This window comes from Hippocampus comes, unplaced genomic scaffold (assembly GCF_001891065.2).
Source record: "Hippocampus comes isolate QL1 unplaced genomic scaffold, H_comes_QL1_v1.1 scaffold62, whole genome shotgun sequence".
NCBI classification, from domain to species: domain Eukaryota; kingdom Metazoa; phylum Chordata; class Actinopteri; order Syngnathiformes; family Syngnathidae; genus Hippocampus; species Hippocampus comes.
In genome coordinates, this window is record NW_017806062.1 from 829,298 (window position 1) to 849,330 (window position 20,033).

At 43.4% G+C, this 20,033-nt stretch overlaps 1 protein-coding gene across 2 annotated transcripts in view; it reads right to left on the minus strand.

The window, feature by feature from the left end:
* Positions 1 to 20,033, minus strand: part of plxnb2b (plexin b2b) — a 194,578-nt gene that overhangs the window by 13,197 nt on the left and 161,348 nt on the right. For both annotated transcript variants that reach the window (XM_019893346.1, XM_019893345.1), the window contains 15 exons: positions 19,162 to 19,249; positions 18,738 to 18,922; positions 17,049 to 17,197; positions 15,757 to 15,868; positions 15,045 to 15,181; positions 13,817 to 13,999; positions 13,059 to 13,155; positions 9,617 to 9,814; positions 7,571 to 7,750; positions 6,781 to 6,917; positions 5,585 to 5,685; positions 5,107 to 5,336; positions 2,693 to 2,874; positions 1,169 to 1,235; positions 520 to 666 (listed from right to left, as the gene is read on the minus strand). In XM_019893346.1, the coding sequence (XP_019748905.1) occupies positions 520 to 666; positions 1,169 to 1,235; positions 2,693 to 2,874; positions 5,107 to 5,336; positions 5,585 to 5,685; positions 6,781 to 6,917; positions 7,571 to 7,750; positions 9,617 to 9,814; positions 13,059 to 13,155; positions 13,817 to 13,999; positions 15,045 to 15,181; positions 15,757 to 15,868; positions 17,049 to 17,197; positions 18,738 to 18,922; positions 19,162 to 19,249 (2,193 nt within the window). The remainder of the gene's footprint in view (positions 1 to 519; positions 667 to 1,168; positions 1,236 to 2,692; positions 2,875 to 5,106; positions 5,337 to 5,584; positions 5,686 to 6,780; positions 6,918 to 7,570; positions 7,751 to 9,616; positions 9,815 to 13,058; positions 13,156 to 13,816; positions 14,000 to 15,044; positions 15,182 to 15,756; positions 15,869 to 17,048; positions 17,198 to 18,737; positions 18,923 to 19,161; positions 19,250 to 20,033) is intronic.

Consider the following 20,033-nt stretch of genomic DNA (forward strand, 5'->3'; position numbering starts at 1 on the left):
GTAATTCAATCACAGGAAGAGATCCATCACCGTGGGGAGACACGGCATGATTGTGGGCTAATTCTATAATTGTCCTTGACATCGCCATTCCCCACCGGCATTTTTATTTCCTTTTTTTATTTAGTGTGCGTGTGTGTGTGTGTGTGTGTGTGTGTGTGTGTGTGTGTGTGTGTGTGTGTGCGCGTGTGTGTTTGCTGACTTTGACAGTGTTCACATTCGCTTTTCTGTTCCTGAATTGCAGGCCAGGAAAAAGTCCAAAAGGATACAGCAGTGATTTGTAATAGTTCCATGTGAGAACCTGTAGCATTTCCAAGCTGAGCTGTGAACGCGCTGGGTTGCCCTCTGTGCTTTTTTGCACCCTTGTACATGACACTAAAAAATGGATGTTCGCCAAAATCAGCTGGTGTCCTCAGGGCGGCCTCTTCCGCCATGCATCCAGTTACCATGGCAACCATGAAGCACAACCGGGCAATCTTTCAGCAGCTGTTATAATTCTATATATTAGCGCGCCCATCTCACCAGCACAGAGTACTCCACATCATCGCCCAGCAGACCCGTGTCGTTGAGGGTGTACTTGGCTTTCTTCACTCGGGCGTCGACGGGTCCTTTCTCGATCTGGTGCTTGATAGCCCGGAACAGTTTGTACAAAGGCTCGCCTGCCGAGTCCTGACACACAAACAATTGATACAATTCAATGCATTGTGATTATTTTGGGGCTAAAAACAAAGTAAGTACCCTGCGAAATTCCAAAAACCATGCCACATTGAATGCATCACTCAGAACAAGACAACAACTATAAAGGTTTACCGCGAACACCTGGCAAAATTGGACGAAAAGTGGAGACTCAAGACAGTGAGAAAACAGACGACTAAAGCAAAGTGGAAACTGAGGGAAGCATGAAAACAGAATGCTTCAGCAAAAACAGAAAACATGGGAAGTAACATACTGGACCGCCATAGCAAAGTGGAGACTAAGGGCAGACAGAAAACGGACCACTGCAGTAAAATGGAGAATGTGGGCAGCAAGATAACAGACAATGGTCTGTTAGAGGAAAGAGGAGACCAAAGGCAATGAGAAAACGGTTTGCTGCAGTAACGTGGAGAATGCGGGCATTTTGACCTCAATGATCTCTGCATGGCGTATGCATCTGACTGAAGTGTGTTGTTACCTTAAGGAACTGGTAAAGGCAGATGGACATCCAATTGCACAGCATCCTTTCTACCACTGTCTCGGATCTAAAAGACAAATTATAAGACACAATTGACTAAATTTATGGACAGAAGACCCGTCTGACCCGTCGTTATTTTTCAGAGGCCATAACATGGAAAAAAAAAGATTGGAATACATTACGGCAATATATTCTAACAAACACAATGCCTTATTTCTTATATGGATCGTTGACCACACGTCATTGAAAAACATAACGCTAATAAAACAATGTAATGTTCAAATGCCAGCAAATAATGTCAAGGCTGCTGAAAGAGTGCCTATATTTTTTTTTTCAGTGCTCCTGGGTCAATTGTCTCAGTGACAGCTTGGAATGCGGTGACGTGCATTCAAGACAGCGTTTGTCCACAATGTTGACAAGGCATTTCTGCAAAGCCCGTCAGTGTCAGTGTCGATCAAACTACTCCATACTCAGCTGACACTTTGACGCATCGTCATGACAGATATCCACCGCCGGCAGCCCGGGTCGTCCCCGTGCATTGATAGTGGTTAGCATGCCTAATTAGATGTGTTTAAGAGGGGTAAGCGTGTGTGTGTGTGTGTGTGTGTGTGTGTGTGTGTGTGTGTGTGTGTGTGTGTGTGTATTGGGGGGCAGGGAGAGGGTGTGGGGGGGGGCTCATGTTGGCGCAATGACCTAATCAGCATAATGAGCCTCTCCACTGAGGGATAATTAAGACGTGCATTTGTTTAACAGCCAGTGGCTAAGTGGCAAAACACGGCAGAGAGTTCAAGTGATCTCGGCGCATCTTCTGCTTTGGACGGGTTGACCTTCACGTGATCATTTTGTTCGTGAGATGGAAAAAAACAACAACAACATAATATACAGGTATATACACACACACACACACACACACACACACACACACACACACACACACACACACACACACACGAGTATCATTTAATGCACACAATACGTACAGGACATGCCAAAATCAGAGAAATCCAACGAAAAAAAATGATGAGCTAAATAAAATTATTGTACTTGTATGTGCAGATGTTGAAGCACTGAGTGATTCTCATAAGGAAATGAAAAGGCACATTATAGAGACAGACCCACGTGTCCTGGTAGTGTATTATGCCCTGATAAATTACCCCAGAAACTGCATTCAGTATTTCCAGGATATTTATTTCGGGAAATTAAAAATATAAATTAGTGTCTGCTTCTGACAAAAAAGGCTAAAATTTGCAATAACATTTGCATAAATTGCCAATTAGTTTTCTTTCTATAATGGAAACGTTCCAACTTACCCAACTGAATATTCACAAAATTTCTAACGATTACCACTCGTGTCTCAGGCTTGAGGAATAGAAAATGAGAATGAATTTGTATTTATTATTAAAACAAACTATTTTGCATACACATTTGAAGTGATTTTTTTTTAAAACCTCTTCTGTGAATGACGTGGAGGGTTTAAAAAAAAAAACAAAACAAAAAAAAAACTTTTCGGGTTTCTTCGCTCACCGTCGCAGCATGAGTTTCGGGTTTTTGCTGTGCACGTATTCCTCCATGAGCTCCAACAACAGCGTTCGCATGATGTCCGTGTAATACTCCAGCTTGCCGTGTAGCGCCACCGTCAGCAGGGAAGCAAAATACACCTTGGCCCTCGCGTTGAAGTCATGACTGCGCTCCAGGGTGCGGATAAACTACAGATGGCGACACAGAAAATGTCAGCGATTAAGAAAAAGGACTCTGGTGGTGTCCAAGAAGGGCAAAAGGGGAGGAAATATTCACGCAATGTTTTCCGCCGGGAGTTTCAACATTGGAATTCAGAAAATGTTCAAAATGTGTCTGGATTGGCTAACATTGATTGACATTGATGAGGCTCTTTTGTAACGGCTCGCCTGTTTTCTGAAGCTGAGCCACGATTGGTTGTTACCTGAGACCTGAGCAACTGTGATGTCATTTCCACGTGACAAAAAGTGGCAAAATGGCCGCCACCTGAGATGGCTACAAACGGCTGGATTTTGCTGCTCTTATATAATATTACTCCGAATGCTATGTTTAGTGTCGCGGGGCTGCACAGAACAGATTCTTGAAAAGAAAATGTTGTGGTTGACTTCCCCCTACAGCACTTTGTCTGAAACTGTGGTTGTTTTTAAAGTGCTCGACAAATAAAGTTGAGTCAAAAAGCTTTTCGCTTCTCGCACGAGCCAGCTAGCTGCCTGTTTGTCACTTGTGTTTGTGTTATGTTTTAACATTATACACCACATTTGTGGTTGGTTTTCACTTGGGAGGTAACTCTGTAAATGGTTTAAAAAAATATATGTATATCATGACCAACGGCAAGCCAATAATAACGAGGGCGGTAAACATGGTTGTGCTCCACAGTGAGGCTTAGATAAAACACAAATGAGAGGCAGGGGAAGCTCTCCCAGATTTGCAGTTAACACCTCCAAGGCTGCTTCCGCGCCAGCCCTGTTGGATTATTAGAAGCCTTCCAATCTGCTGCTTCGCCGTGTCTACAGCCGTCTAATATTGGACCCGTCAGCATCTGACAGTGGGCGCCAGGGTAAGACAGGCCGAATTGAAAATAGAAGCCAATAAAGGATTCCACGCTGAGATGTAGGAGTGTGAACAGGCACACATATGTGGGTTTAACAAGAGGGAGCGAAAAGATTTCACCAAATATTTAAGACCAAAGCGTTACTTAGATGAGTTGCTTTCTTAGCGTGAATTAAAAATATTCATAGAAGCAAAACAAATCCAGTTTTATCACCTTGTGGGATTTTCCTGACGAAAACATCATTGTTAATACTCCCCCAAAGACTAGTTGGCACGTTAGCATCTCGATGTTAGCAGGTGGAGCATAAAATTACAGTAAACCCATCTACACTATACCATTATTGGTAAGTGCCGGACTAATCAGATGACATCATTGGTCGACAAGTCTGTAACGTGCTGGAGGGTATCATTAGCTATGTAGCATAGGGAGGGAACACAGTGGAACCCTTTCAGGGAAAGCGGTGACTACAGTGAACATTTTATCATGTTATCAGGTTACAGGTTATCATTATTTGCGCATGAAAGGGTTAAAATGTCACAACAGATGATCCACTGGCGGTAAAGGTGATCTGTGGATCAGTTGTTGCATGTAACACCATTTTGCTGGTGTTGACTATTTTTCGTACATAAAACACAATTCAGTTTATTTCATGCACCCACTGAATTTCACATGCAAAATTATATTTAAAAAAAAACATGCAATAGAAAATTACAATAAATCTATAAAATAACATGAAAACAACATGCAGAAAAATGACAAATCCAAAAAATACTTCAATAAAATCTAGGTGAAAATCTTCACCGTGCTCACGCAAGATAAAATATAAAAAATAAGAACATAACATGCATAATATGAAAAATAAACATGCAAGACGTATGCAAATAAAATGCATAAGATAATGTTTTGTTTTGTTTTTTTTTAATCACATAAAATAAAAAAGCTAATCCTTGACAAAGGCCAAAATTCCAATAACAATCTCTTTCCGGAAGTCGCAATCTCTGCAACATCATGGCACATTTCATTTGGATCTGATCCAGACGGTGCATTTGCCGGTACTCTCAATTTTAAATGGAAGATCCCATCTAACATGTTCGGCCCCAGTTATCTCAGCCGAGGCTTGAAATTTGCTGCGTGTATAATGGATCTTGTGCTATTTGCTCCGAGCAAGTTGCTGCCTTTCCTGACATTATGCACCTTCCACGCGGTGTTGCTGTTTAATTCAATTTTGATGTGCTTGAAGCAAAGCCGTCTTTGTTATCGCGGCGCTCAACCTAAAATAAGCTTGTCATTATTCTGCAACAATAGCAATAATTGTGCATTGTCCCGCCGTGATTACATGGAATCCAAGTCGGGAATTAAAAGGTGCGCTTACGTTGATGAGGAAGGTCTTGGAGTTGAGGAGGTTGGAGAACTGGTTGAGCGCCTGCGTCACGGTGGCCCGCCGAGCCTCTGGGATGTCCAGCTTGCCGGTGATCATCACGTCATTGGCGCCGTCTTTGGAGGGCAAGAAGAAGACGCGGTCCGTGTAGGTCTTGTAGTCCAGGAAGGGGATGCGACCCTCGCTCAGGTCGTTGGTGTGGTCCTCCATTTCGATCATCAGGTCTGGCGCACAAAAGTAGTGGGAAAATAATATTACGGCAACTGCACCGGTACATCGTCAATTACTTCAACAATTACTTCCTTTGTTGGTCTTGCTGCCAGAGAACTATGCTATAGTGAATTGAGGAGCTTCAAGTAGTGCTTGGCCACAATTGTAGGGTATTTGTGTGTGTGTGTGTGTGTGTGTGTGTGTGTGTGTGTGTGTGTGTGTGTGTGTGTGTGTGTGTTTTCCATCAATTGCTGTCACATACCCGTGAACTCTTTCTTGCAGCGGTCTCGCACACTCTCCTCCAAGTTCTCCAGCTGGTGCTTTACCTTCTCGTACTCCCTCTCGGCCTGTTGACTCTTCCTCCTGCATAGGCGCGCGCGGTTACAACGTTGTTCCGACATGATTCCGATCAACACTTACGACGGCGAGGGGTGGGGGATTAGGCTTCCTGTTCAAAAGCTTCATTCCCTAAATCCAGTTGTTGTGCACAGCTCTGCGGCGTCCAAATATTTGCCTTCGTTGACTCCGCCACTCTGACTGACGTTCGGGTTTTGTCAAACGAGTATTTGTCGCTGTTGTTCGTATTAGTATAAGGATTTCTTCATTTTGCCGGCGTGTCAGTCAGCCGAAAACTCGATGACGTGGCAAAGACACAAGCAACAGGAGAGCGAATAAAGACAGACTGAGCTGGACGATCGAATGAGCAGAAGCTATTCGAATTTAAAAAGCAATAAGAAGCGATAGATAAACACAGAGCTGACATGATCGTCATCGGAGGTGATCTGAACAAGCAATGCGTATTAGGGCTGAGCGATTAATTGCGTTTGCAATCGCGATTGCATAAAATGCCATTTTGAAAAATGCAGGCAGCGCGGAGGCCTTCAGAGCAGGCAGAAAGTTGCTGCGCGAGCGTTCGGGAACGTCTCACAAGACATTGAGGCGAGCGTCTAACACGCTTAAGCATTTTCGCCTCGCAAGGTTTAAGAAACTGCTTGTGCGTCGGAGGTGGTGTGGGGGGGGGGGGCACAGTGTAAGTGTGTTGTCTATTTTGTGACATTTTGGCTGCCGAAAAAAGGTTTTGAAAAGGGCTGACTTTGATTTACGTGCCTGTGACATTTGAGCACACACACACACACACACACACACACACACACACACACACACACACACACACAGAAGACGACAGCGTGCGGCGACTTGAGCCAGGACGGAATAAAAACGCATCAGTGCAAAGTTTCAAGTGGGCAAATATGAAGACTAAAAAATAAAAAAATACATTTGCAAATCAAATTGCAATTTTGAGGAAAAAAAATGTGTCATAAAGTTCAGCATCCGAAATTCGGTGAACGCTACGTCACTAAACAACACCGTTTGAAACGATGACATTGCGCGGGTGTAGCGAATTGGCGCGCAGTATGCCGCGGTGGTTCATCGCTCAGACGAAACAGAGGGACTTACCTGTAGCAATAGACGGAGATGGCAATGATGAGCAGCATGGGCACAATGACGGCAGGGATGATGATGTAGAGCGACAAATCGTTCTTCGTCTCATATTGCACCGAGCCCACCACCCACTCTCCTTTGCCAAACTTGATCTGGGGGAGGGGGGAAGGGGGCGAAAGAAAATAGGGCCGAATCTTATGATCAAGCGTGTTTGGGACATTTATTGGGGTCATGGTTACAAACGGCGACGGATGGAGCAATCTATATCATTGCGCTGCGTTTTTTTTTTCTTTTTTTTTTTTTGTGGGGCCTTTGAGTGTTTTAAAGTGCCGCGACTTGGTCGCCCAGTATTGAGTGAACAAATCCATGACTGTATTGTCTCTGACACTTAAATCAAGCCAATTTCCTGTAGGGAGCATCCTGCGCTGTCTCCAGTCCAGCCGTGTCGCTTTTTCATACAGTGCTGAAAATGAAACAATAGTTCACCGAGAGCGGAGTTGACGGCGCCCGTCATCGTCAGCGTAGCGCGGCGAGGAATGCAGAAAATGTGAATACATCACATTTATGAAATTCATATTCAGTCGAGGCTTCGACTCAGTCTTGATCACAAGGGGTGAACATCGACAAGTACGTTTTGCTGCTTCTTGAGCTTTTGAGGGGTTGTTTTGTTTGTTTTATAATCATGGAAAAAGTAAAATAAAAATCCAAAAAGCATTTCCGAACAAATTGCGCCCGACGTTCAAGGTTCCACTGTAATGTCATGGCTTTCGTGTCAAAACGGATGGAACGAGAATGCGTTTCTGACCATCAGATCCAGCAGCTCGGGCCGAGTGTCGCGGCGGTGTCTCCGGGACCGAGCGCGAGGCTTGGTGGAGGGCGGGTCCAGGAACAGCTTGTCGTCCTGGAGAGTGTTGACCAGACAGGGAACGTCGCCCACAAAGGCCTGAGCCTCTTTGGCTGTCATGGCTTTGGAGAAGCCTCGACCCTGCGCGACAGACAGCGGTAAGTCAAGGAAACAAACGAACGAATTGTGAAGAGAACGTTTCATGTGCGACAACATCCCATTTTTCCCACATCAACGACATTAATGAGAGAAGAGTGTAAATGGTTTGAATGATGAGTTTAGAGGGTTCGATTCCGGCTCTGGCTTTGCTGTATGAAGATTGCATGTTCTCCCCGTGCCTGCGTGGGTTTTCTCCGGGTACTCCGGTTTCCTCCCACATTCCAAAAACATGCATGGCAGGTTAATGCAACAATCTAAGGTGTGATTGTGAAGCGCGAATGGTTGTTCGTCTATGTGTGCGCCCTGCGATTGGCTGGCAAACGGTTCAGGGTGTCCCCCGCCTACGACCCGAAGATACCTGGGATAGGCTACGGCACGCCCATGACCCTCGTGAAGATAAAGCGGATTAGAAAATGGACGGATGAGTTTAGACTACTTCTCTGCACCGTAGTTTGAATGCGTGAAGTGTCACTCAAAAAGAAGAATGGTTGTGATGTAAAATGGCTGACTTGCAAGGAGCTACCACCGACCTAAATTGAAAACGATGACAAAAACCTGTTGTGTGTTCGGGGGCGATCACTATAATTTTTTTTTTTTTTTTTAAATCTAAGCGGAACCTGTCGTTGAGGAGGATTAATCGTGTGCGGAAGGGTTAAAGGCATGCGGGTCATAGGCCAGCGTATTATGTGCGTATTTGCAAGAAGGATTCGAAGCGGCTCTTTAGCTGTATTTCCCGAGTAGGTGAGAAGCAGACCGAATGCGATGCTTGAGCTTATTAAGTACAAGGACGCTTCTTGTAAAATGTCTTACTTTCGACTAATGGCCTCAGCGCATCGGATCAGAAAGTTCTCTTTTTAAGCTGCGTGCAATTGTATGTGCATTTCCAGTAGCTGGGCCTTCGCTTCCGCTAATGGATTCTGGAGGATGATGAAGAGATGACTCATTTGCATTAGCTGTGTTGATACAAAGAAAGGCTTATTGAGGAGACATTATGGCCCCTACACGCACGCCCAACACTGACTTACAGGAGTCAATAAGCCGCTAGAGCCGGGATAATTAGTCAAGAACGTATCCATATGCACATTTATTCAGGTCATTGCAATATTGAGTTTGGCGTCTTAACTATGATGGATTTCAGTTCTGGGTTTATTTATTTTTTTTAATAAGGTGTGTGTTGAGATGGGCGCATCATCTCTTCCGGGATGTTGAACCAGACACGTGGCTTAAAAAAAGTTGGCTGAAAGGCTGATGTAAGGGAAGATATAGACCAAGAAAAACACACAAATAAAGCAATTTACATGTAATCCCGTTTACCTCTAATTGGCCCGTTAATCCTCGTTTTCGAATGCACAACGTGTTGTTCTCTTTCGACTCGATTTCAATTGTGTCGAATGGTAATCCCTTCGCTTTCGAGATTGCGTGCATTTCAATAAGACCCACAAAGGACACAGGAAGTCACCAAAATAAAACCAATGAAATTCCCGCTCCATACATCACCTGTCACCCCCTTGAATGGATCCGTCGACTTGACTGAATTACCAGGCGGTAAAACGGATGGAATTAAATGTCTAATTGCAGCAGATGCTTCCTTGGACCTCACAAACAATCCCGCCGCCGCGTGAAAATAATCAACATGCGACTATTATGCAAGCGAAACAGCGACGGGGGAGGAAAAACTGTCATATTTTCACTTTTTTTTTTTGTTTTTTTTGGTCCCGGCGTCACGTCAAAACGGTGAGTCAGCAATAACAAAGTTCCGCGCACGGAAAGCGCAGCGTCAACAACAAACAATGTGCGACTCGCTCTTTCTGCTTCTTGTCGGCGCTTAACGGGGCGGCGTTCACTCACGGTGACAATGATGATGCTGGCCTCCGTGAAAACTTTCTTCGGCAGCTCGTAAAAGACGGGGTCCGGGTGGTAGTCGAAGTTCCTCAGGTCCTTCTCCCAGTTGTCCAGCTTGATGTACGTCCTGGCAACCCGACTCAGCGAGTCGTTGACCGGCGGCGAGCGGAACTGGATGACCGTGTCGTTTTTCTCGTGAGCAACCTGGCGCCCCGACGGCATGAGGGGATCATAACATAGGTTAGGGTGACATAAAAAAGGCATTCAAAAGGATATGAGGCGGTATATTAGGTGTCATTAAACAGGCGGGCTTCCATTTATGCTGCTTAAGGCTGACAGTGTGTGTTTCATGTGGTGATTTTTTTGAACATCCGAACCGATAATTAACTGTGACATGCTGTTCGGGGTCAATTTTGGACAAAGGTATCCTTCTAATTATTGTCTGCAACCAATCGTGAACCACTTTTCACTTTCGACCATGTTACTTGATTTCACGCTAACAGCTAAATCAAAAAAAAAAAAAAACCAAGAAAAATTGTGGATATGGGTCAAATTTGACTCAGAACAGCCTCGGTGTACATAAACTTTGTAGCACCGGTACAAATATATCATCTTTGTAAATATATTTCTTTTTTGTTGTGTTTCATCGCATTTCGGGGAGAAAGAAAGACGTTGATGATATTTTCATTGGCGTCCAAAGTCAAAACGGTTCAAATTTGACTGAAGGCTAAACAACTGAGTGACTGTCTGCGGATCGGACGAACTCAGTGTTGAGAACCTACATTCGGGTTTGCAGTTGGAAATATTGAGACAAGTTGAGCATTCGTGAATGTCAAATTTAACAGCTTTTTTTTTTCCTGAGCAGATCAAGACGAAAGGGCGATATATTGCACGAGGTGGGCAACACGTTTTGAGGTTGCGAATTCCTGTTTTAATGGTAATTTTAGCAAACGCGAGAAGTACAGTGACTCACTTTTTTGTTTTTTTAACAATAAACAGCCATACGAGGTGATATTTTCGTCACTGCGTGTTGGCACCCGACAATGTGCTTCCTGCGGCAACATAGCGAGTTCAACTCGTCAGTCACACTGGTGGCAAACTTTCACACCACCACCGTCAGCGCCTCCATCACCATCTGCTAGCGAAAGGGTGCAATGTGCCCTTCCGGAACATTCTCCCACTAATGATAAAATCCCCTGGACCAAAACATTAGGTACACAAGCTATTAAAAAAAATGTAATAATGCTCAGTTTTGACTGACATTTTCAGAGAGGTATTGATGTAACATTTACAACATATTTATGATCGTGGTTGTAGTTTGCAGCGGTACAACGAGCGACCTTTATCAAGCACCCCCAAAAAATTACGAAGCGCTGACCTTTTGGAGCTGAGTTATTAAGACGTTGATGTCTTACGGCTAGTCATCAGATATACTGCCATGCGCAACACGTACGCAATGACGGAAAACATAACGTTTTGCATCTGTGGAAGGAATTAATTATAAACAGTTTGAAAGGGAAGCCTGTGCGAGCACAAAATCTTCAGGGTTCTGCTAGAGAACAACAAAAATGAGAGGAAAAGCTGACGAGAACATCTGAATTTTATTGGGAGTTAAATAGCACTACTTTAAATGGTCGCCGGTGTGCGCGCTGACTTGCATTTAAGATGCATTTGAATGTGCACACCCTTGATTGGGGTGTGCACATTTGTGCAACCATATTATTTACGTTTTTTTTAACATCCCCTCTCAATAACGTTAATTTTTTTTTTTTTAAATTACAAAAACCCGGCATTTGAAACCTGGTAGTCTCTCGACGAACCACAATCATGACGAACATTAAAATACAGTAGCATAGATGGCCTAAGTGTTCATCAAGAATGTGAAGAAAGTATTGTGGATAAACAGTATGAACGTTAACAGTGCAATTAAGCTTTGGAAAATATACAATACATCAAAGAACTATCCAACTATCCAATTAAAATGCACTGAAAAATGTTATTCCACGCAACAGAATTTGGATTGAGATACATTTTGAAGTAGATGTATAGTTGACTGGAAAAAAATCTATCTGTATCCAGATGATTGGATTTCATGCAACCATAAGTGAGAAAATTCAACACACCATTTTTTTTCACCGAAAAGTGCACACAAGTAAACATGGCACTCAATTAAATATTGATACGGGAAATGTATTGGACTTAAATGTTCAATACAACTGAACTGTACTCGGGCAATGATTCTTTTGCATAACACGAATGAGACTAATAACACAAATCTCTCGTTTGCCTTTTTTTAAACAGTCCACAAACACCGAATACTCGACTTTGCGTCTCTTTTCAGGCAAAGCTTCTGGACACTTTGAGACCTATCAAATTTCATGCTCCAAAGTGAAACTACTTTAGCTTAAGGGAATATTTTTTTTCCCCCGCCCCAACTATGGGAGAAGTTTCAGAATGGTATTTTTTGGGGACGATAAAAAAAAAAAAAAAAAAAAACTATTATCACTGTAAGAGTCTGAGCAACAATGCACTGTGCATGTTTATACCGGCAAAAAATATTAAGTGTAAACATTTCGCTGGAGTTCAACGACTTCAAGCACAACAAGCTTAAGAAGGTGACCAGCCGAGGCCTTTGAGATAACACGCATCTCAGCCACTTCTGTTGCCCGCCTTGGCAACAGAAGAGTTGGCCGCGAGCGTGCAGCGATAAAGAGCGACGCAGCCACATAATCTCCCGCAAACCTTAATACCGGCATTAAATTGAGCCCTGTAAAGGAAATGATCAACATTTTTCTGCTGCTTAGCACCGGCCGCTAACACTGGAGGACAGCCGATCCGCTTTGAAGTTCACCCCGCCGCAGTCAATCCCGCTTCCTTAAGCTTGGAGGGACGCGTTTTTATTTTGTCGCTATCTGCAATCCGACAGGTTTGGAAGGATTTATGGACTGGGAAGTACGATGAGGTAATACTGGCTTAAGTAATCTCCCGGGATCTGCGGAGGCTGGCGCCGAGTGCGGGGGGAGAGAGAGAGAGAGAGAGAGAGAGAGAGAGAGGAAGTGTGTCGGCGTGCAACGTCGGCGGAAGAAACGCTTGACGAGGTTTGAATGAATCACCGCTGTCTCCTCGTGGGCTTGCGAGATGGATGGACAGGCGGGAACAGATTTAAAAAAAAAAAGGGGGGGAAGGAGGTGGTGGGGGGGGGGAAGAATGCATTCACAAGAGAAAATGAAGTGAGGGAAGAAATGATGATTGCCAGAGAACAGATAGATGGGGACAATAGGGAGCATGGTGCAGATAATTATAGGGAATTGAAAAAGAAATGGAACAACCACACACACACACACACACACACACACACACACACACACACACACACACACACACACACACACGCACACACACACACACACACACACATACACACACACACACGCACACATACACACACCTCAAATGATGTCGAGTTGTCTTCTCCCTGGACCATCATGACGGCTCTCTGGATGATGTCGAAACCCGAGCCAGTCACCACAATGTTTCTCCCGCCGCTGCAACACAAACATGACAACAGACACGCATGGACAAGCTTACAAATTGCATTCCGGTGATGGGGAGACATCAACAAACAAAAGGCACAGTTAGAATCATTAGCGTGGGAAATACGGGGTTGATATTAGAATAACGTGGATGTCAGGCAGTGCCACCAAAAGGAATTGTATTTCGTTTTTAGCTTTTTTCTTTTTTTTGTAATGAGCTAAAAAAAAAACAGTCACTTAAGCCCCTATCCCACTGAGCGATGGCGAATAATTCATTGACAAACTAATTCACTCACCAATTAAACGATAAATAAAAGCATTATGTGCTGGATTTGTGAATAAAACACTCAATGTGCCTCGCTCACTCGCTCCAACTAAAAAGCTCATTCACAAACCTAAAAATTCACGACCATTTCAACAATCACTCAGTCAGGTCACTCACTCGCTCGCTCAAAAGCGTGCTCTCTCACAAACTCAAAAATCAACGTACAAACCACTCACTAACTCGCTCACTGAGTAGTGGTCGTCGTAGGTATTGAATGAGTGAGCGAGTCAGGTCGTTGTGAATTTGTTCATGAGTTAGCGAGTGAGTGAGCCAGTCTGTCATTCAGTCAGAAGGGAAGTAAGCAGGCACGCAAAGCACGACGGGTATCGTGTAAAGTGTAGCGCTGACCAGACAAAGCTGGCTTTGGGCTGGCATTCCAGCATGGTGGGGTTTTCCAAGAACTGGAAGGCACTGTGGATGTGTGTCACGGCAATCCTCCCGTACTTCACTGTGACAGCGAGCGGGTCAGAGGGCACCTTATCAGCCAGATACTTCCCCGTTCTGCAGGTGATTTCGTCTCCAAAGTGCTCCCTGTCGACAACGTAGAGGGAGGGGGGAAAAAAAAACTTCAGTGGCGGCCACAGGTGAGAGGTGACGCCGGGTCGGCGCGGGCCAAAGTGGAAACGGGCTGACAGCTTGTTAAATTTTCTCAGGCTCGTTATTTTTGGCCGCTCCCGCTCCCTAAAATGTCACGGCGGATTGGTATTGTAGGAATGCTGGGGAGTCATATGTGACACCAAAGTTAAGGTCACAAGGGAGGGGGGAAAAAAGTGAGGATGAGATTCAGTACAATATGACGATTGAGCAAAGATAATAATGCTACCTCCAGGAAGATATTCATTCTCTTTGTATTTTGACGAGGTGACCAACTTTACCGCTTTAAACTAACCAATGTGTAATTTCATAACTTTTCCCTGGTAACGTTATGATTTTATGGCCAACTAATATTTTGGGTTGTGATCCAATGGATGGATGAATGGATAATACAACATTCTTGCTCGCAAAACATTTATTGCGATATCTAAATAACTCACAAAACAAAAATCATAATAATAATTATGATAAATATATGATAACTATTATTTTTAATAATGATTCTTGTAAGAGATTGAGATTAATGCCAAAAAATGAGAAAAAAAAACATTTTGACAGCTTTTTTAATCAAATTCCGATGAGTCATACTATGTCTGATGGTCCATAAAATGTTGACTTTCTTCTTTTAACATCTTAAACATCTTTCTTTGAAATATTACAACTCTGGTTTTGACATTATTCTCAGAAATTTAGGACCAGCTCTACATTAAAATTAACATTTTGATATGATGTTATTGTTTATGTTAATCTATCAATCAGTCAATCCGTCGGTTGAGCTAGCTAGCTATCTAGCTACACACACATATATTACACATACAAATATATATATATTTTACTCTCTGTCTGCCCCTTTACGCCTTTTTAAATTAATTCAAGTTGCAGGATGTCAAAGTTGCGCTTTGATTTTTGTCCATCTGTGGCCCCCAGAGGAAAACGTGAGTAAACCTCGAACGGAGAATATTGACTGAGTACAAATCCTTACACAGCGCAGCCCACGTCGCCGACGGTAACTTGGATGTCTTCCTTACTGCCCGTGTCCAGAAAGCGTCCGCTAATCGTAATGAGGGTGCCTCCGGCTTTGGGCCCGCGACTTGGCGTCACCGCCTCGGGGATGGGGTTCTGTCGACGAGAAGGAACATTGGGTCAGAGTAGCCAGACGAAGCAGGAATACGTGTATTACAAGTTCAATCACACACGCGCAAACACTCGTTTGTGCTCGTGCAAACAACTCCCAACTTCAATCTTCGCTCATCGGACACAGATCGCACATCTGCCTCAATTTGCTGAGCAAACACTTCAGGCGGAGCACTCCCCGGAGGGGGCAAGATTTAGCGCCGCCGGGGATAAGGAAGGCGAGTTCAAAAGCAACGCAAGTCTTACAGAGAGAAACGAGGTCGAGTGCGCAGCATCTGCTCAAACACCTACTTTGAGGTTTTTTTTTTTTTTTTGCATAATACTCTGACATCACAGACATTTTCCGCATAAAAAGCCAGATTTTTGTCAAAAACATTTCAACTTTATTCCCGGAAAATTACGAGCCTCGATGGTCGTCATAAGAACGACCTTCTCAGCCAGGCTTTCCATTAGTGGGGACAGATTTAATTTCAATTTATTGATTCATTTATTTATTTTCAGTTTATGCTGTGAGTCAGAAATAACTGCAGTCAACTAAAAGCTTGTTTTATTGTGTTTACCCTGTAAGTGAAGAACATGGAGGACGTTCCTTTCTTTCCGCCTTTCACCTCCACGTCCACCTGGCCCCAGAATTGCTTGTCAGGGGCCACGGGGCCGATCTCGCACACCACACTGGAGGAAGGGGGGGAAAGAGAAACAACATAATTAACAACATGACTTGAATCTTCTAAAATGAGACGTCAACACTTAGGGCCAGCGTCCGCGGGCCAATCACGCTACTGTTTGCTTTTCACACGGCCAATTTGTGCATCATCGACTGTCTCCCGAACCTCTGGGAACATGACGCAACAGCAGCACATCTGCAGCAATTTAAAAAAAAAAAAAAAATTCAAAAATGCATGGCCATCAATCATTGGCCTGTATTTTTTTTTTTCCAGGAGCTGCGTGAATGCATATCGGCAGATTTGCAGGCGGAACGATGGCTGGGATTCCTTAGCCGTCACGTTTGAATGATTGATGGGCCCCAGATGTTGGGAAGAGAACTCACTGCTTGGTCATTTGAATCATTTGAGTCATTTGAGTCGGCGGATTACCATTAGCCCACATGATTGCTGGAGACATCTTTTGACTGCGCCACGTTTACCTGACTGTTAAAATTACAAAGACAGGTGCTTCAAACCCTTCACGGCTTGAGCCCCCCCCCCCAACCCCCTCCAAAAAAAAAAATCCGATATTTTGGTTAATATTTCAGTTAGACTCGTAAAATGTTTCTTGGGGGGGCAGTTGGGATTTAAAAGTTGAAATCCTTGGAACGTGACTGCTGTATGAATTTGTTCAATTGAAATTGAATTTTCGTAAAGCGTGATTATTTTTGCTGGTGAAAGTGCAACTTTAAAGTTGAAATGCAAGGACCAAAATGTTGTAAATTTTTTTTCCGCTAAGTAAAATGTCAATTTTTTTTCATGCACAAAAATGTGACAATTCTTTGGTTATCTTGATTTTACTCTTGTGAAATGACGTTTTTTTCCCCCTCCAAATATTTCGATGTCAAACTCGTCGCACCACACTTCGATTCATACAAAATTCTGGTAAAATTACGACTTTAAAGTTGGAGCACTTGGACAAAAAAAAAAAAAAAATCTACAACGACACACTCCAAACTTTATTCAACCAAAATTTTTCTTTTTTTCTGGTAAACTTGTGACTTTAAAAAAAGAAAAAAAAGAGTACAATAATCAAAAATTAATTCTCATGACACACACAATTTTGACTATATTCACATGGAAGTCCCTCTTATGCATTTTTTTAGGCGGAATTAACAGGAGGGTGTAAGCGGGTGACATGAAGTTACCTGGTGGAGACGGAGTATTTGTCCTGCTGGTGAACGCAGGGCTCCCCGACCACCGTGATGCGTTCTATGTCTTCCTTGTGGATTCCCAGGTTGGAGCCGCGAATGGTGATGGCGATGCCGCCTTGCAGGGGGCCGAAGCGAGGGATGATCTGCATGACAGAGAGCGAAGCAAAGTGCTGACATGTTTGTCTTGAGTTGCAAGCACTCGCTGCGGTTCCTGCCAAGATTGTTGCACTTACATCGGTGCACTTACAACCCTTTGAATACAAAGGGCAGACAGACAGTAGCATACAACGATACTATGACTCTATGACGCTGGAACATTTTTATTAATTTCATTTCAATGGGGAAAGGTGATCTTAGATGCAAACATTTTGCATGGTTATGGAACGAATTAAATTCAGAAGTCAAGGTAGCAATAAATTTAGAGTTTTATGAAATATAGACATATATTTTTTTTTATATTGGCTCTCATGAGCTCATGCAGCCAGCAGCAGTTGAACATCAAACTTGAGAAACATGAAGTCAGTGAGAGATGTTCTTCCCGTATTGAAAATGCATGTTAAAGTACGCAGCGGTTAAAATAAAAAGGAGCTCGTCTGTTTGTTTGGCCTTGGCTGAGCCAGCAAACATTGGAACACGGAGATCTTTTGACTGCTTAATGAATACAATAATTTGCTCTTGCGCAATTACAGGACTTTCTCCCCACCAACCCCTCTAAATAACATAAAAGGCAAGCCGACAAAAACACTGATCTGCCGCACTTGCGAGGTCCTCAAGGAGAAACAAACTTCGGCTTTCATACAAGGACGGCATTTAATCAACAGTTGATTATCCGAATCCTGACAGTCGACGCCTTCTTCCAAACTCACATTTGTTTGCGCGATAATACGGCTTTCGCCTGTCAAATTACAAACAAACAAAAAAAAATCCCCTCCAACTTCATACCATAAAAATTACAACGAAGGCTTTTCCCTGTAAAATTCAGAGCTGATTCCTTTGACGTAAAACGAAAGCGACTCCTCCAGTATAAAAACGGAATCCTCATCAGTCTTCTCTTGTTTTCGCAAAAGCTTTTTTTCAGGCTAAAACAGCATTGACCCATGCGCATACAATCGGTTAAGGCCATTTTCAGGGTGCCGAAGTACCCCGAACTAGAATTCAAGGACCCCCCCTCCCCTAAATTTTAGAGATCCTTATATCATTTTTTCATGGTGTTTTTTTTTTGACAAGATATAGTAGAAAAAAAAACATCTCGTACTTGGTTGAAATGTAATAATTTAACAAACAAAATAGGTTACACCTCCCATGCATTTAAAAAAAAATAAAAAAGGTTTGAGCCACCTGACCCCTCCCACCTCTGCTTTTAAGTGGTACCTTGCCAATTTCTGACCTTCGACCGCTCAATATCAACATGGTATTATCGTTACCAGGCCAAACGGTAACGACACAATGCTCCATTTGCTGTTCAATGAGCTAGCTCGGAATTTAGTTGCTAGGAAACGCGAACAGGTGGTCAGACAATTGACCTGCCAATGGAACGAGAGAAATCAGCTTCTACATGCAAGGTCCTCAAGGAGGAACAAACTCCTCCTTTCACACAAGGACATCATATCATTATAAAGCGCTCCGAATGAAAATCCAATGCCGGAAGAAAAGAAAACGCCTGGCAGGCGACAAAGGACTCACGTCGGTGATCTGGGGGGCGGGGCACTCTGCGTCGTGGGGGTCCTTGGCGTCGTTCTGGTCAGCGGCGCAGAGCTGCTCGTACACACACGCCCTATGCTTGGCGCACCACACGCATCTGTACTTGAGGTCGGCGTTCTTACACAGACTGCAGTCCTCTCGTCCCACTGAGCAGTTGTACAGCGTGACTGCCCCATAAAAAAAAATACTAATAAAATAATCATCATAAACAATAACAACAAAAAGAAGAAGAACAGAAAAGACACCAGAATACCGCACGTCTGGACAGTATCAGAAAGACAGGCAAATCTGGTATCGGTATTGGCGCATCCTTAATCGTCCGATTTTAATTGTAAGAAGCCTCGGCTGAGGTCTCGGCACTCTGTGAAAAAGATTACAATGGAAAAATTCAAATGCGCGAACATACCGTTAAGGGTGCTGTCCATCTTCTTGTCCAGCTCCTTGTCCTTGACGTAAAGAACAACATTGGTCTCCGGCGACTTGTCGTAGGAAAACTGAAGGAAGATCGTAGGGAGGGAACATGAATTATTAATGCGGTATTCGGAGATTATTGGCATTTGAGGCCTTTGGCTGCAACTAAATGGTATGGTCCCGTGGAGAGAATGGGGGAAGGGGGCTGGGGGGTGGGGGGGATATAAATGAAATAAAATATCGTACGGAGTCTGACGTATTTTGCTGCTGAAGATGTGACATTGGAAAGGAACACAGCCGGCGGGGTGAAGAAAAAAAGCTGCGTGAGCTTCAACATTCAATAATAACACCATGTGGAATGGTTATGAGCATTTCGCTTTGTATCCCGACACAACATGTGTCCCAATTTTTGACCACAACAAATGAAGGGAACCTCTTTTAAGAGAAAATGCGCGTGAATGGTTTTTTTTTTTTTTTTTGCCGCCACATTTTGTGACTGGCGTGATACTGATGAGGCCAGCAAATGCATTTCAGCTTGACGTCAGCCACAAATCAACCACGCTAAGCATCGAAAAATGGTCTTAATATTGTCACCTTCTTAAAATAATGGCCTAAGTCATATTTTGACAAAAAATATATAATTTTTTTTTTTTTGGGGCTTTAAGCATTACCTGAGGATGCTTTGCTAAAAAACGGCTACATACTTTATTCAACAAATCATTCAATTCTACCCTTGAAATGAAATTATTCGGAAATTTAATACCTGTATAATCAGTATTTGGTTCAATTTTCTGTTTTCTGGGAAAAAAAAAAAGAAAAAAAAGACAGCTGCTATTATTTTACATAGGTGGCAATATGTTTAAGAGG